The following is an 18,082-nucleotide window of genomic DNA, read 5'->3' as shown; positions in this document are numbered from 1 at the left end:
CGTCTGAAAATTTCAAGTAAAATATGACTGATAACTGGGAGATATAACTAATAAAATTGAAAATGTAACAGATACATAAATAAGTCCAAGTAACAGTATTATTCTTCACAAAGAAAGAAAGAGGTAACTGACCAGAAGCTGACCACATGTTTGAAAGGGGTTGTGTAACTGTGTGTCGAAATGTAGAGGGCGGTATTAGATGTTTGAATCTATAATTTTATTTATTTTATTATATTAATATAGGTATAAAGGCGTTCCTTTATATTGGTTTATTTTGGGTTTAAGTTGTTGTATAAGTAAGGCTTCTTTAATTTTGCGTTTGTTTCTTTATTTAGTATTTGAGTGTTTTCTATGGTTATGTTGTGTTTATTTGACTTGCAGTGTTCGAAAACGTGTTTCTCAACCTAAACGAGCCGTTTTTGCATATAAATTTCTCAACAAGTGGGTTTCTCGACATCAAAAAAGTAACTTGTTCTAAATGCAACCAAAACCTTTAGGGAATACCTAAATTATGACATTAGTTAAAATAAATCTTTGTATTTCTTTATACTAGCAGACATAATAATGTTTATATATATTTTTATTTTTAGAACAGTTTAATGCATAAAACTGATTAATTTTTTCAGGACAGGCATTATTTTGCAAGTATATCAGGAGGCTTTAGTGAATTATATTCAAAATTTAATTACATTTGCTTTCTTATCATGGTATATAATCAAACTTCACATAAAATTTAATGTAAATTACTCACTATAATATTGTCATCACTCAGGCAAAGCACGATTTCCATAGCCTTCAATCTTAAATAGTAATAAAGCCATAAAAGCGAAAATCAGAACCTACTTTCCACATCCACTTGTCACATTCTCTCTTTCAGAAATTACCATCAGTTCTCTCTTATGTTTAATATTATGAACAATTCAAGGTTTTTAATCTATCAAATGACATTTTCTGTACAAAGATTCATCTGTTTCACCTTCAATTCAAATGTTAATCCTATGGCAAATGCATCAATGAGTTTAGCTGAATTTTAACAGCTCTTGTTGAATAGTTAGAAAGCCAGAAAATTGTGATAGTTATTGGATATTGTCTGCTTTTTACTCATTATTATTCTATATTATTGGGTGCATATTTAATTGAATATATTATTTAGCACAGTAGTGCCATTAGTATAAAAAGTAGAGTCAATTTTCACTGACAGTCAATAGCTAAAAACAAAAAACCCAGGTAATAATTCATCTCTTGTGTTTTGTATGCATTCTTTATTAATGTTATTATTAAAGTAACTAAAATTTAAAAATTAAAAACTTTTTAAGTTAGATAAGGTAACAAAATGCAATAGTATAAAATGTTTTTTAGTGGGTATATTCATGAGTAGTCTATGCATTATGTAATTCAATAGGATAACATGAGCTCTACGTTCAACAGCTTATTTGCACATTCAACTGCAGAAATACTAATTTAGACACTGTTCAAATGGTAATAAAGTAATAAAATTTAAATATAAACAGATGTATATTTAAAGCTACTTAGAATAAACAAATGTATGAAATATAGTTGAATGGAGTCTTTCATCTTCAGGCAGAAAACTTCCTAAACATTGTCCTCTACAGTTGTGTTTCTACAATAAGCAGTTGCTATTCATTCAACTAAATTTCATCTTGAACACTATGCCTAAACAATCTATCAAAGAATAAACAAATGTAGTTTCATGCTACAATTTGAAGACATTCTAGAAAGAACAAAGGGTAACTTAGATTTATTTCATATTGTCTTGTGGGAATTACAGACTTGGTCTAACTGAGTAAAGAAAATAAATAAATATAAATTATTTAGTAGTGTTTGAGACTACACAAATAAAATTTGAAAATTTTCAGATGAATAAAAGTGTTTTTAATCTTAACATGAAAATTACTTTGCATTCAGACTAGTAAACAAAACTGCTCTATATATTCATAGACAAATCTTTACTAAAAATAAAAACTTAATTAAAAATATAATTTTTATGTACAAAAGTTCATATTTACTGAAAATCTACCAAATTTTGTGAAGATACAAACACTGTACTATGAGTTGAAGTATGGTAACTGTAACAATGAGCATAAAACTGTTACAAGCTCTGTACACTCAACTGAGCCCATGTATTAGAATTAAAAACTACAAGCTATGCAATCACCACCAATATGAATTAATTACATTATTTTCTTAAAGGTTTCACAAAATACTAAAATAGCTTTCAGGTTCACAAGAGAATAAAATAATAAGATACACTGCTGACCAAAATCTTAAGGCCAATGAACATAAAGAAAAAATATGCATTTTGGGTTGTTAGACTCAACCACTTATTTGAGTAGAGCTTCAAAAGATGACAATAAGAAAAGGGAAAATAAATTTTTTAGCATTTAATAGGGAAAATGTGAACACTATGAAATTAGCCTAAATACAAGTTGGTCAAAAGTTTAAGACCATACTAAAACAAAGCATTAATTAGTAAACACGTAACAAAATTTAGTCATTTGTGTTCAAGCATTAGCATTGCCAATATCTCCCACTGACACCTCCTGTGTTGCACTGAGTAAAAATATGGTAAAGGCTAAAAAGTTGATAGAGCTTGAATGTGGCAGAATTGTCAAGCTGCAAAAGTGAGGTCTCTCTCAACCTGCCATTGCTGGTGAGATTGGGGATAGTAAAACTGCTGTTGCAAATTTCTTAAAAGACCCTGATGGGTACAGAACAAAAATTTCAAGTGGTCGGCCCAAGAAAATTTCGCTGGCGTTGAGCAGTAGGATTCAACGGGTTGTCCTGCAAGACACCATCCGATCATCAAACCAGATTAAGGCCCTTAGGGATGCAGAATGCAGCTCAAGAATAATAAGACAGCATCTATGAGAGAAAGCCTTTAAAAACCATAAACATCTTCAAAGGCCATGCCTCCATCCACACCATGAAACAGTTCAATTAAACTTAGCTGAGAAGCACCAAATATGGGACATAGAAAAGCAGAAGAAGGTTTTGTTCTCTGATGAGAAAAAATTTAACCTGAATAGCCCAGATGGTTTCCAACATTACTGGTATGATAAAGATATCCCACCGGAGACATTTTCCACACGACACAGTGGAGGAGGTTCCATTATGATCTGGGGTGCTTTCTCCTTCCATGGAACAATGGAGCATCAGGTTATACAGGGGCATCAAACAGCAGCTGGCTACATTGGCATGTTGGAGAGAGCATCCTTATTGACTGAAGGCCCTCGCTTGTGTGGAAATTACTGGATCTTTCAGCAGGACAACGCTGCAATCCACAATGCCGGCATGAGAAAGGACTTTTTCATGGCAAATAATGTGTTTCTTTTAGACCATCCAGCGTGTTTGCCCGAACTGAACCCCATTGAAAATGTTTGGGGGTGAATGACAAGGGAAATCTATAGAAATGGACATCAGTTCCAAACAGTGCATAATCTTCGTGAAGTCATCTTCACTTGGAATAACATTCCATCCAGCCTTCTGCAAATGCTTGTATCAACAATGTCAAAGCAAATGTTTGAATTTATTTGCAATTACGGCCATGCAACTCACTACTGAGACCTCTTGTTGGGCATTTCCTACCCTATTTAGAACTTCTCTTTGGTATGATCTTAAACTTTTGACCAGCTAGTATTTAGGCTAATTTCATAGTGCTCACATTTTCCCTATTAAATAGTAAAAAAAGTTTGTTTTTTTTATTTTCCCTTTTCTTATTTTCATCTTTTGAAGCTCTACTCAAACAAGTGGTTGAGTCTAAGAATGCAAAATGCATATTTTTTCTTTATGTTCATTAGCCTTAAGATTTTGGCCAGCAGTGTATTAGTCTAAAGAAACTACTCTTGGAGGAATTTTTCAGTAAAATCTACTAACTTAGTAACTTCTTCCTCATCTTGCACCTTTTCCTGGTTCAAAAACATCTTGGGAAGTTCTGGAACTAACCTGAAAAAGGAAAATAACAATTCTGAGTTGCAGGAAGTATGACAATAAAAATGATGTTTCAGTTCCATTGTTCATTACCTTCTTTATACTGTTTTATTGGTAAAAAAATAAAGATCTTTTAGTGAAAAAGTAAATACTTAACATAAAAAGTGGTAGCAGTGTGGCTAAGTGGCTACTACTACAAACTACCTGAATCAGAGATGTGATATTTGGTTACTTTATTAACAACAATCTATAAGCAAAAAAATAGGCACAATGGTAATGCTATCTTCAATAATTGGGATTGTAATCATATATAAGAAATCATTAGTTTCAATATTGTGTGAAACTAATGGTACAGTAAAGCCTAAAGATATAGTATTGTACCTAAAGCAGATGCATCAAAAGATGATATCCTAAGTGATTCTCAAATTAAATCTGTCATTTCTGCATTGAAGAGCAGATATGAGAATGATGGTATAATATACAGTGTGGTACAATCATAGTATAATCCATATCAATTTCATCACACCATATTTTCATTAATATTTAGTTTGTTTTTGCTATTTTATTTCCTTTTACAAGTTGTGCTGAACTTCATTCATCGAGATCTATCGAAATTACCATAAATTACCAGTTTTTATAATGATCCTCCCTGCTGACTGTCTTAAGATTCGCACAAAATGTTTCTGGACTGGTTTGTGTGTAGGTGTTATATCATTCATTACTTAATTTTATGTGGACTAATGGAAAGTTTTGTAATTCATTTACTGTATAAAAATATGAGCATTATTAGAGTGTTTGCCATTTCTATTAAGTTTTTTGTACAAGACTGCAGGTATCAAGTGTTGTGTTCACAATCTTTATTGGATTTACCGTATCACGTTGTTACACTATAAATTACACTGCAACATAAATTTTGTTCCTGGATAGTATGTGTTATTTCTTAATTGCTTATGTTGTAAAAGTACAGAAAATGGCCATTATTCCTTCAAACTTTGCTTTTGTGACTTGGATAATGAAATTTAGAAATTAACCTATTTTCTATGTAAAAACGGGCAAATTTGCACATTTTCATTTACATAGGTCTAAATAAAACAACATATGAACCAAGATTTACATGTATTTATACTAAAGTTATACAAAAATGTTTAGAAGTGAGTAGTTTTTTGAGATTTGTAACTGTAATGTAAATCACTTTCACGTATCAGCCCCCAAATATGGTCTCCCATCATGTTTCATTATATGCTTCCAGGTCACAAAAGCAGTTTGAAGAGAAAAATAGGTCTTTTCCATTTACTTTAGGTATAAGCAGTTGGGAAATAACAATTTCTGCCCACGAACAAGAAAAAGTTGTGTTACATAGTGTTATCTAATTAATGTAGCATAACTGACATGATAATATTATTGTTTTAACCATCAAAATTAATGTTTCAACCATTTGTTTTAATACTGCTTTTAAAATAATTACAGTGCTTTGCTGGTGTCTGGTTGCTTATTCTATAGTATAGAATCTTATGATGCTCTTTCAAAAACTATGACTAAATGCACAGTTATATGTTTAATTTTACTCAACTTAGCAATTTTTTTTTTCCTGCTGGAATGATTAAAACGAAAGTAAAACAAAATAACTTTTAGGTTTATAAGTTCACCACCTTTCACCCCTGTTATTACATATAGCCAAAGTATTTCATGCCCATCTCCACAATTTCAAATTTTAATCCTATGCTTTAGATAATATTTACTTTGTCAACAAGTGATGAGCTCCAAGTTGTATAGATAAGACACCAGAGGTCAGAAGTGGACACAGGTGTTGTAGCACAGATGTGACGGCTGATGATAACTCTGGTGATCTATGGTGAAATTTTTCTGCTGTAGCAGGTATTGGAGATAGAGTGATGTTCAGAAGGTATGTAACAGGCATACCTTCTAAGCACGATCCCAAAGATTCTAAAACTCCTTCTTCTGCTATTGTTACATCTTTGTTGTGCACCTTTTCTGTAAAGTTAAAAAAATTGCTACTGATTATCATTTGTACATATTTCCTGACTTCAATATATTGCCATTCTTAAAAGTTGTAATGTGTTCTTTTTGGGATAAAACCAATATTACCTGCTATTTTTTAAATATAATTTACTGCTTTCTAATATTAATTCTTTCCATTCTAGGGGAGTGTCACATTTGTTTGAGAAACTCATGAAGATATATTTTGAAATAAATCCTAACATTTCTAAATAGTAACAGGTCAGACTAGGTAATAATATCTTTATTAATAATATTCTTGGTTGAAATAAGTTTAACAAATATACTTGCATTACAATAAATTCTAAGTTATTTTACTTGAATACTTTGCTTTAATATGATAAATATAACAATAATATCCAGTTAATAAAGACTTCAGTCACTGGAGAATTTTGCCATCACTTACCTTATCCCCTAACCCTAATAAAGCTCACCTAATGTCTTTTCATAGTGAACACTTTCTGTAGCTTTTGAATAAATGTAATTTTTAAAATAATATATTCATGGCTGAAAAGAGCATATAATGAAGTGTAAAAAATTCACAACCTGTAGTTTGTTCCAAAGTCTTTTTATATGTTCCACAACATTCCATTTTTCTTCCTGATCAAAGCTAAAATTTGTCACTTTCCCATACAACCACAGATTATTTGTCATAACTCTGATATCAACAGTTATAATTTACTCAATAAAATAACATGTAAACTTTGTCTAACTATCTTGCAATTTACTTTTCACCAGTAGTTACTCAATTACTTGTTGTAAGGTCATGAAAGGGTAGGAATCAAAAAGTACACTAATAAATTATAGAGAAGTCTTGTGATAAACAACACCGGTTATTGTATTGTCAAGGGGTAATAGCTTCTTAACAAATATAAACTCATATTTTGGAACAGACAAGAATCCTCAAAGCTGCACAAAAATGCAAGTTTGAACATAATTTTAATTTTCCTTGTAAATTACATCAATTACAAAATTCTAGAACATAAAATATCTGAGTAAAAGTTTGTTGAAATACAGTTAGTTACTTTTATGCAACTTTTGAAATTTGATGTGCAGTTGTGCATTCCACACCAAAGAGGTGCTCATCAGTTTGGAAAAAGTTAATTCCAGCACAGAAAGTTACAATTATGATTACAGAAATCCATTTTACTCACTTAATACTGTTACAAGTATATATTCCTATAGTAGTTGAGGCAACTTTCAAAATAACTAACAATGCATCTCTAAATCACACATAAGCTCAGTAATCAAGCTAGTTACAATTCAGCCTTCTTACAAGTAAAACATATCACATGTAGTAGCTCTACCTTAAGAAACACAAAACCCGAACAATAACATGACACGATCAATATAATCAGACCTAGAGATAAAGCAGTGATGCCACTTGCTGGATAGCATTAACAAGTAATTTCAATGAATATCTAAAGGTTCACCAGTGACATAACTAACGCGATAGACAGTCAAACAAAGCAGTTGATTTAATTTAGCAGTGATATTTACTGGAATTACTGTGTTTTTGATAAGGGGTAATAATCAAATTAACTCAAGCAACCTCAAAAGAAACGTTCAGTGCAACTGTAACCTTAACTATTAACAATCACAAACACTCAGTCATTGTTTTTCAACAATATAATAAAGAATTTTGTGATTCTTATTTAACAAACAAAAAAGACAGTAACCAATAAGAATACATTATATACGTATTCTACAAAACGAGTAAGTTATTTCTATGTTTGAACATGTTTTCTCACATCTCTAGCTCTTTAGAATAGATCATAAATCTCAAACAAAGCAGCTTGTTCCTGTGCAAAGTATGTTAAAGTTTTGTTAAAACAACTGGCATGAAATGCATTTTAAACATATCTTGGAATAAAGCTTTCCAGTGAAATCTACCTTTCAGAATTATAGTAATACCACAATAATATAAATAGCTTCAAAATTAGTTGTTTTTTATAAACATGAAGTGTTGAAAATGATGTACCCCTATTAAAATGTTTAAGAATGTCATGTGTGGTGTAATAATAAAAATTCACAATAGGTTATTGCATTTAGCTTTTGTTTCATTGCATGACTTTCCAATTAAATATTTTGATACTGACAAATTATGGCAAAGCAAATAAAAGTAAATTATTTACCTGCTATGTTAAAAAAAAGTTGCAATACAATGTTATATAAAGTTTCCACAAAAACGTTCTGCCATTCATCTGAAAGATCGGGTGGAAATAGCTCCTTCTGAGGATGCGTCTTCAAGTTTCCAACAAGCGATGACACAGTTTCTAGTAGCAAGGAGGATTTTCTCATCAGTACAAGTAAAGGGATGTCTGTTGTGGTATCTCCACTGTGGCTACAACTCTGTAGTGTTTTAACAACAGTAAATACCAAGATATTAATATACAAAAAAAAAGGGTTACATAATTGCATTACATTAAACTACATTGAGAAATCTTCACAAAACAACACATACATTCATTTTTGTTTATATTTCACTTTTTGCAGCTAGAGTAACAGAAACCACATATAACAACAGCAGTTACAGAATTTTGGTGTTATATATCTAACAGATGCCAATACTGTTCATGTTAATTACTGCAGTAAATAAAACTATACTGCTTGTTATACAGTTTTATTACAAACTTCCTTTCCTATTAATAGGTCCCCCCCCTTTTTTTTTCTTCACAAAACACAAAATATCTATTTGTATGAAATAAACAATATTTTACATTTTTGTTGAATTTCTACAGTATTTTTCACTGGGAATACAAAGTATCATGACTGAAAACCTTGAAAAACTTGCCTGCATCCAATCAGCAAGTAAACAAAGCAGAAAATCCCACTGGATAGAAGTTAGTATTGTTGGCAACTGTTGCACTATCACCAAGAAGAAATGGCAAACTTGGCAGCTGAAGAGAATATTCTCTTTCCTTTGTTCAAGTAGATTACTGTTTCAAAACAAAAAGTGTGAAAATGTTTATCATGATAAATTAAATAAAAACATTTTTATATGATATGTTAAACTTCTGTCACAGAGTATTATGATAAAGACATCATAACAATGTATTACAAATACAAGGTAAGTTGACAGTGACAACATATGATAACCTTATAAAATAAACATATCATGATAACTGTAAAAATATAATGTGACAATAAATACATAGGACAAAATTATGTTTAGTGCACAAGAGAGTATGACAACAAACACCAAATCTAACATATTTGTATTTATGGCAAAGCTGCTACAGATATCTGCTGATGTTCCAAAGTTTGACCTACTGACCAGAAGAAAGGTGTTTAGTTAGCAGCACCCTATCACTCATGTTAACAAATTGTCACTTTTAAAATGTACACAAAGCTTATGTGTGGGGAGTATTTTGTGATATCACATAGATTTGAGCTTGGCCCATATACTCTGAAATCCTAAGCTTTACCACATGTCCAACCAATGGCCTCCACCATACATCTTGAATAACATTCATGTCAATTAATGTTCATATCCCTTAGAGCTAAACTGAAATGATTTTTTAAGTTAACTAAAGCAAGATTAACAGTCAGGTCATCAAAGACAAATATTTATCACTGTTTGTAGAATAAGAAAGGAAAAAGAAATTATTCTAATCCATTCACCTGCAACATGCAAAGAGCATTGATTGTGTTGATTTTAGACCATGGAGAAAATTCAAAACAGCTCCCAATTCATCTTTTATGGACAGATCACGAATAACTTCTTTTTGTTGGCAACACGTGGTTATTAGAGAAAGACAACTAAAACTATCTTCTCCTGCAAAAAAAATGTTATGGTATTTTAATCTATAACAATTCAGGGTTACAATTCATGTAAAAGTTTAAACATCTCTATCCAGATGATGGTTCAAGCTATCCAAAAGTAGCTGATCATCCAGTGCTAAGCTAATATGCAAATAATTTAGAACCAAAATGTTATATCAAGAAAGGTTAAGAGTCAGGTTAACTAGAGCTAAGCCAATTTTCTAATCAAAATTTTTGATGTGTACTTTAAATTATTTAGAGCTATTATGATGTTTAAGTTATCTATAGTAAGATTAACATGTAAGCTACAGCTAAAGATAACATTCAAATTACCTAAAAATATAAGATCACATACTAATTTCAGATTAATTCTTAGTTACTTAGACATTGGTACCATACCTTCCTTGGAGAAATCTTCTAAACAGAGGAAGAGATTGATTACAGTTGTAAGCATCTTCTTCTGGCAGTCGGTAGACAAGAAGGGTACCATATGCTGCAGCACTCTTCTGTGTTCTATTCCCTGAAACCTTAACCACAAAAATTCTTTAATAACATACCAAAATCATTATGTTAGATCAAACATACTGTGCATTAATTAATTTTGACTTTATTTTGAGATTTAAACTGTGTTATTTGATTACATAAATATCTATGAGCCTCAACTAAAATAAGGGAGTTGTGCATCAATCAAATCTTTGTGCCAAACAATTCTATGTAGCAAATACATGATTGCATCTCTTTTTTATAAAGCAAGTGCAAACAAAATAAAAAGCATATGTGAAACAAAACAAACTGTAGTGACTGTGTTTGTTTATGCTGTTAATAATACTGGTGGTTGCTGTGAAACATTTATCAAAATATTACAAAGGGTTTTATAACAGATAATGTATGTAACAGTTCATACTTATTTTGTATATAAACATTTATCCACTTACAGCTAAGAAGCTTTAAGTATTTAATTTTTTTTTCTGTTACCAATGCTTCTATTTCACACATTTTTGGATTAGTTTTATGTGTATATCTGCATTAACATTCTAAAGACAAACCTATTTTAATAAGCAAATAGTATTCAATAACTGTTTATCTGATTCATATACAATAACACAAGAATAAGATACATTTCATCGAGATTTTGTTAGGCATTACTAGAAGATTTGTAAAAGATAAATAACAGTCCATGACATGTACTTAGTAGAAAGCAGAAGATATAAAAGTGGCAGTAATATTTACTACTTAATTTTAATAGTTTATCAAGAAACACAATTAAAGATATTTTCAATAAATTGTGAAAAACCATTAAAATATTGTGTGTGCATATATATACAAACACATATTCATATATAGTTTTTCATAAGAGGATCAAATGACTTTTGATCTACAATTACCACTGAAAAAACTAAGGTCTTATTGACTATTATTGATTAATCAATGGTCACATGTGCTATGATTTACTAAAGTCCTTGAGGTAAGAAATGTAAATAACTATTTTTAGAGAACATACTAAAACTCAACAATTATGAAATTTTGAGATAAAGCTTCGAGAGTTGGGAATTTGTATAGGTTGCGCTTGATTTGATTTTTTGAGTAATCTATGACTCACAATTTGAAATAAATAATTGCCCATCATAAAAAATAATAAAAATGACATTATAACAATGTAACAGTCCTGTAAATTTTCAACCTACATGGTTTATTAATGCAAAGACACAATATCAATTTTTGTATTCTAGTTGAAATGTACTTTGGTAATATAGAATGTTACAATTTACAACAAAAAGAGAAAACTCACAACTTACACATCAAGAGTAGAAGCAAATTTAGTATGCCAGTGCCTTAGATTAACATCACAGTTTTCCATCTGAGCACATAAATGACTAAGTACAACTGTCCAAAGCACGCTGTCTGGAGCTCTGGTGGAGGAATAAAAAGTATATTTAAATAGATTTATTTGTTTAAAGATATGGTGTTAGGTAATGAATAATAGATTCTTTTGTCATGAAAACTTAAAAAAAGCATTTTATAATATTATGTATTAAAAAGGAATATTTACAAAATTTAGCAAATTTTTACAAAGTTCTATACTTTATCACACTCTGAATGATACATCCTGCTTTGAGGGCAAAACCCATTAAGCCAGAAACCTGTGGAAAATAGTCTCATAGTTTCTCTCCCACACACAAAAACACATTTCAGAATGGAAGTTCATTAAACAAAAATTAAAATAAATCACAATTTTTAATTTTGTGAATTCCTTGATTTGTTTTTATAAAGTTTTGAACAAAGTCATGCTAATTTTATCTGGTTAATGGTATACAAGTGTAGTGTTATCAATTTTTCACCAATTACTGTTTCTCAACCTTAAACAGTAACGTCTTGTAACATGTGATGTATTTTCCTATGTTACTAAACTAAGAAGATATAGGTTAGCAACCTAAACTCACAAAGAAACCTTTTTCTGCACTTTCAGACTTATATGACTTCAAGTTATCAAAAACTCTTGTGGAATTTAGGACAAGCTGATAAAAGTTTAGCTTGATGACATTTAATTACAAGAAAAGATATTTGTGAATGACTACTGCCACAATGAAAGTTCTGATTTTCTCTTTCTTAAAGTTTGTGAAAAGCTTGCTTTATCATTTCAAACTTTATTTGAATGATAATGTTAGAGTATGACAGGAAAGGTTTTATTGAGGAACAAGATGGGACAGATTGAAACTAAATCATTTGTAACCAAATGACATAAATGCTTGAATAGGCAAAGAAAATCTCAGAAATGTTTAGAAAAAACATGTAAAGGAATATGAAACAAGTTTAAAATTTATTAAATAAGCTAAATGAAATATCCTGATTACAATTTAAATAAAAATTCTGCTTGGTATAATTTTGGCATGATAAATTATTATTAGTAAGCCATTAACCATGAATACAGTGAAACTGCATGCAATGTTTTTCAAATCACATATTAGCAAATTATCAATATCTAACAACAGAAATGCAAAAAGCTCTTTAAAAAAAGCAAGCATTTTACAAGAACTGTAAAATATTTAAACTTAAAAACAGTGGTGTACAAAATTCTGTAAATGAAACAACTGTGATAAAAAAAAAGCAATATTGTACAACAATGTTAGACAATATTCTCAGGGCCAAAACAACAATGTTGTATAAAGTTTTGAAAAGAAACAAATTAAGAATGTCTCTCATAATGTTATACAGACAAACCCATGCAGAATTTAAATACACTTGAAAAACAAAATGTAAAATGTTCCAAGTCATCAGTAATGGGTATAAGTCATGGATACACTTTTAGCAATAATCTTAGTGTTTCATGAGGTTGAGTCAGCTTATTAGATTTTAATAAGTCCTCCACACAAATACACACTGAGCCAAAAATATAATACTTCATGAGTGATTGTAATTCAAAAATAACCAGTCATTTTTTAAAAATGTAATAACCAAAACAACTTTTTGAAAATGAATTAAAAGAGAAACCAGCCACATTGTTATTTATACAGCCCTAAATCTATCTCCAATTTACTATTTAGATACACACAACTTATGACATGAATTATGAATATACTTACATTAATATATTTACATGAGCTGCCTATTTGGCAAATAATACCAATGATTAATTATCTTGGTAAGCATGAGACCAGCATTAGCAAATCACTAGATAAATCTCTCAAACTATTATCAGTGACCAAGAAAAACCTATTATTTGATATTAGCTAAATAACTTCAATTAGTTTCAATTCAAAGATGAATGGTTGTCAGCACATTCTGTTTAGCATAACAGTTGGTAGCAGAAATATGTATAAATTTCTACCTTAAAACTTCTAAACACACACACACACACATACAAAGTGACAATAAGATATTCACTAACTGTAAAATACCTTCAAATAAACTACTGCAGAAGATATAAAAGTTTATTATGTGTAGCATATAAAAATGAAACACCAAAAATGAAAACCACATATCCTACACACAATATAACTACAGAACAAGAAGCCTCTGACAAATAACCTGAATCTTTTGGAACTTGTTGAAAGGAATATATAAATGTGTGTGTGTGTGCATGTGTTTATACACACACACACACATCATGACATTATTAAATGGATCTAATAAATACTAAACTTTTAGCAGTGGACTACATGACTAACAGAAATACCCTGATTGAGTGCCTATCTCTACCAGGTGACTCTAAAAAGAAGGTTCAGTGTCAAAATATCTTGTCAGTATAAATTGTTACAGGCAAAATGTGACACTTGACTGTCATTCACTTACTGTTTGCAATCAAGATAACATTATAATTGCAACTTGGAATGTAAGACCAATGTTCCAACAAGGAAAATTAGACAACATAAAGAAAGAAAAAATGAAAAAAATGAACATCAACACCATGGGCACACCACTGGTCAGGTGGAAATGAGAAGGATCTCTTACACAAGAAATCAGGTGTGGGAAGGATTCCCTACCTCAACTAGTAGAAACTGGTGACTAATGTGTGTTGGGGAGTCTTGAGTAATAATGATCTGAAACCAGTAAGTTTGTGTGTGTGTGCATTTTCCTTATAGCAAAGGCACATCAGGCTATCTGCTGAGTCCACCAAGGGGAACTGAACCCCTGATTTTAGCATTGTAAATTCATAGACTTGCTGCTATACCAGCAGGGGAGGAACCAGTCCAGTAGGTGAACTAAGTTCCATATGTTTTTAAAGCAAAACCAACCCTAATTTATTCAATCCAATGATTAGTAAGGATTGGCAGGATCCCCTTTAGCTTTACTCATGATATTCCATGAATGACAGTTCAACATAGTAAGATAATACCCCATGCTGAGCTCCTAGGTGGTCTTACGGAACACTTCATTTCTACAGAGGCTGTTGTAACTGGAAGTAACAATGGTAAAATAGTGGTTGTAGTGTAGTGTTGGGTTGATAAAAGCACATCTACTTTGGAAACACTTTCCACAGAGTGAGTGGTCAACGTACTGATCACTAGAGCCCTGAAGAGACAGAAAATCTACCTGTAAACCTCACAATGTGGCATCCATTTAGTCAGGAGAATTTGTTTGAGCCAAGATAGATGATCTGCTATTAAATTCAACAACTCCAGAATATGGTAAGTTAAGAGGTTGATATGATTGGAGCAAGCCTAGTAGAGAATACCAAAAGTTTCAAAACAAAAGACCCTAGATTTCATGGTTCCTTTATGGTAAATGTAATATATCACCATTGAATTGTTGGAATGAATCATGACAATATTTTGCTTCAATAGAGGCAGACCTTGAGCCATTACCCACTGGACTGTAAGAAGTTCTAAAATACTGATGTGAAAAAAAGATTCATCACCTGTCTGTAGATCCTGGAATTCCTGACTATTGACACATGCACCCCATCCCAAAAATGAGGCATCTTAAGATTTTTTTCTGATCCAACCACTGCTTGAGATGCAAGATACTGTCCTGAAAAAAGGAGACTGGATGATCAAGTAAGTCATTCAGTGATACTTAAAGGTTGGTTGGTTGGTTGATTTGGTGTTTTATAGCACAAAGCAGCTAAGCTATCTGCACCAAACACCTGGTTAAAAAGTTAAAATTAAAGTAAATTTAGTAAAATTCATAAAAGGAAATTAAGGTAAAACAAAACAAAGTTTAAAAACAAACAAACAAATAGCATAAAACCAATGTTTATGTCTATAATGTTAAGAGAAAAACTTCAGTAATTCAAGTTGTAAAGAACTTTCTGTAGCATTATTGTAATTATCATAATTTGCCAGGAAGACTAACAGGCAAGTACAAAATCCACTGTCACTCACCTTAAGTTGGTCTTGCCAGTCCTGGTTCTGAGTTCTTTGACATTATTATGGCCATTTTCAAAAAGTAAAATAATAAAAGTTTTAAAAGACATGCAGCAAAATTTTAATAATAACTCGCCTGGATGACTAAAGGGTAGTTCAAATGGATAGTTCAAATATCAGTGTTAGTCACCTGAAGTTGACTTTCCAGTCCTGGTTTTGAGTTATTTAATGTTATGGCCATTTTCTAATTTCAAATCGAGCTAAATGGACTGTGATTCTTAAAAGGAAACCACATTAAAAAAGGTTTAATGTATCAATTTAAAAACTTAAATGGCATTAAAAAGATTAAATGACCTTTAAAAAACTAAAAATATTATTAAGGTGGACAGTGTCACCATCACCAATAACACTGTCTAACATTATGGACAACCCTTGGAACAGAACATGTTTAAAATGGTGCCGTCATTACAATTCTCAACAATGGCAAGAAAGTAAAATGCATCTTATTGTGATCTGAGTATTACACAAACTACACATTGATGCATCAGTTCCAGATAAAACAAAATGAGTTAAAAGACTGTGACCAATGTTAAAACAACTTCCTCTTTCCGATCCTTACAGAAGCAAGATGGCCAAAGTCCAATATAGGGTTTCATTTGGAAAAGCTTGATTTCGCATTGCTCACTCCAAGCCAACTACCAGCTGGCACAGAGCTGAACCTTGAATACAAGACCATAGTCCATGTATGGAACAAGCACAGCAGTGATAGTGCCAAAGCAGATAAATTTAGCTGCGGTGTCGGTAAGCTCGTTCCCACGAATACCAACATTGCCCAGTAGATGTTAAAGAGAAATGGACCAGTTGGTTTTGAATTTCGGTGAGAACAGGGTGTGAACCAACGTGAAGCGATTCCTGGGCCAGTAGAGAACTAAGCGAGTCAGTATGAATAGTGCTGTTTGAGCACTGCTTAGCTTCTACATGATCCAGGCAAGAGAAATTGCATACAGTTCAACAGTGAACACAGAAGCTGTAGAGGGGATTCTGCATGCAACCACTGAACCACAACAAACCATCAAAGAGCCCACACAGACACCTCATTTAAAACCATCTGTATAAATAGGAACAGAAGGATGGTTCAAAAGATGTTCAGCAAATAGCAGACATTATTTCCAATCGAGAGTGTCTTCTTTTCTCAGATGACTTAAAGATAGTTCACAACTGGGGACTGTAAAAAGCCATGGATACAAAGGCTAAAAGGAGCAATGGCAGACCGTCTGTTGTGAAAAAGTATGGCCCACTGAGGAAGGAAAACACGACAGGTGATATGCTCTGGTAAGGAATGAAGATTTGAAGCATACAGTAAAGATAAATGCAAACAGTGGAGGTGCAAAGAAGGTTCATGAGACTATGTATAAGCTCTGAACTGGGGAAGTGCTGAAAGCCCCAGTGCAGAGCCAAAGTTCTTGATAATGAATGGGGTCCAGCATCTTTAAGGCCGAGGGTTTGGCAGAGCCATAGACCATTGATCCATAGTAGAGTTTCGATCAAATAAGAGCATGATATATCTTTAACACAGAACATCAATCTACTCCCAAACTGATGGAAGAGAGGACACAGAGGATGTTCAGTGCTCTTGTACATTTAACCTGTAGCTGCTTGATGTGTGGTATAAAGGTCAGCTTACAGTCAAAGATAAGCCCCAAGAACTTTGTTTCAGGGACCACAACTTCACTAATACAAAGTTCAGGATCAGGGTGAATACCCTGTTGATGGCAAAAGTGCATGCAAATGGTTTTAGAGAGAGAAATTAAAGCTATTTGCTGTGGTCCACTTCAGTAAACAATTGAGGGCAGTCTGTAGCTGCCGCTCTATATACTTCATGTTCGACGACTGATATGAGATGCGAAATTCGTTGACACAGAGCCCGTATGCAACAGTGAGAGGGAGTTGTTCAGAGTTGGCATTAAGTTTTATTCTGAAAAGTGTGACACTCAAAACCCAACCCTGTGGGACTCCAAGTTCCTGTAGAAAAGAACGGGAAAGTGTCAAACCCACACAAACTTGGAATCTCCTGTTCATTAAACATTTTTAATAAAAATGGGCAAATGGCCACGTAACCCACATATATGGAGATCTTGTAAAATGCCATATCTCTATGTTGCATCATAAGCCTTCTCAATGTCAAACAATATTGATACAAGATGTCATTTGAGAAAGGCTTCTCTGATTGATGTTTCAAATCGAATCAGATGGAGCACTGTCATTGGAACCCACACTGGGAGAGGAGGTTGTTTGATTCGAGAAACCAAACAAGATGAGCATTAATCATCCTCTTGAAGGTCTTACAGAGATAACTCGTCAATGCAATTGGATGGTAGTTTAAAGGAATCTTGGGATCCTTCCCAGGCTTAGAGAAAGGTAGGACAATAGCCTGGCACCAGGCATCAGGAAAAAACAAACATTTTCCTACCAGATCTGGTTAAAACAATCAGAAGAGTAGCAAGAGAAGCAGAAGGTAGATGGTGCAGCATGTCATAGTGTACATCATC

General features: G+C 32.2%; 1 protein-coding gene across 1 annotated transcript in view; it reads right to left on the bottom strand.

The window, feature by feature from the left end:
* Positions 1-18,082, bottom strand: part of Ltn1 (E3 ubiquitin-protein ligase listerin) — a 68,063-nt gene that overhangs the window by 9,344 nt on the left and 40,637 nt on the right. The window contains exons 18-24 of the mRNA XM_076461295.1: positions 11,526-11,639; positions 10,129-10,256; positions 9,589-9,742; positions 8,759-8,903; positions 8,100-8,316; positions 5,688-5,940; positions 3,895-3,963 (exon numbers count right to left, since the gene is read on the bottom strand). Of these exons, the coding sequence (XP_076317410.1) occupies positions 3,895-3,963; positions 5,688-5,940; positions 8,100-8,316; positions 8,759-8,903; positions 9,589-9,742; positions 10,129-10,256; positions 11,526-11,639 (1,080 nt within the window). The remainder of the gene's footprint in view (positions 1-3,894; positions 3,964-5,687; positions 5,941-8,099; positions 8,317-8,758; positions 8,904-9,588; positions 9,743-10,128; positions 10,257-11,525; positions 11,640-18,082) is intronic.

This window comes from Tachypleus tridentatus, chromosome 10 (assembly GCF_004210375.1).
Source record: "Tachypleus tridentatus isolate NWPU-2018 chromosome 10, ASM421037v1, whole genome shotgun sequence".
NCBI classification, from domain to species: domain Eukaryota; kingdom Metazoa; phylum Arthropoda; class Merostomata; order Xiphosura; family Limulidae; genus Tachypleus; species Tachypleus tridentatus.
Note: the sequence above shows the minus strand (reverse complement) of the source record. Positions and strands in the feature narration are given on the sequence as shown.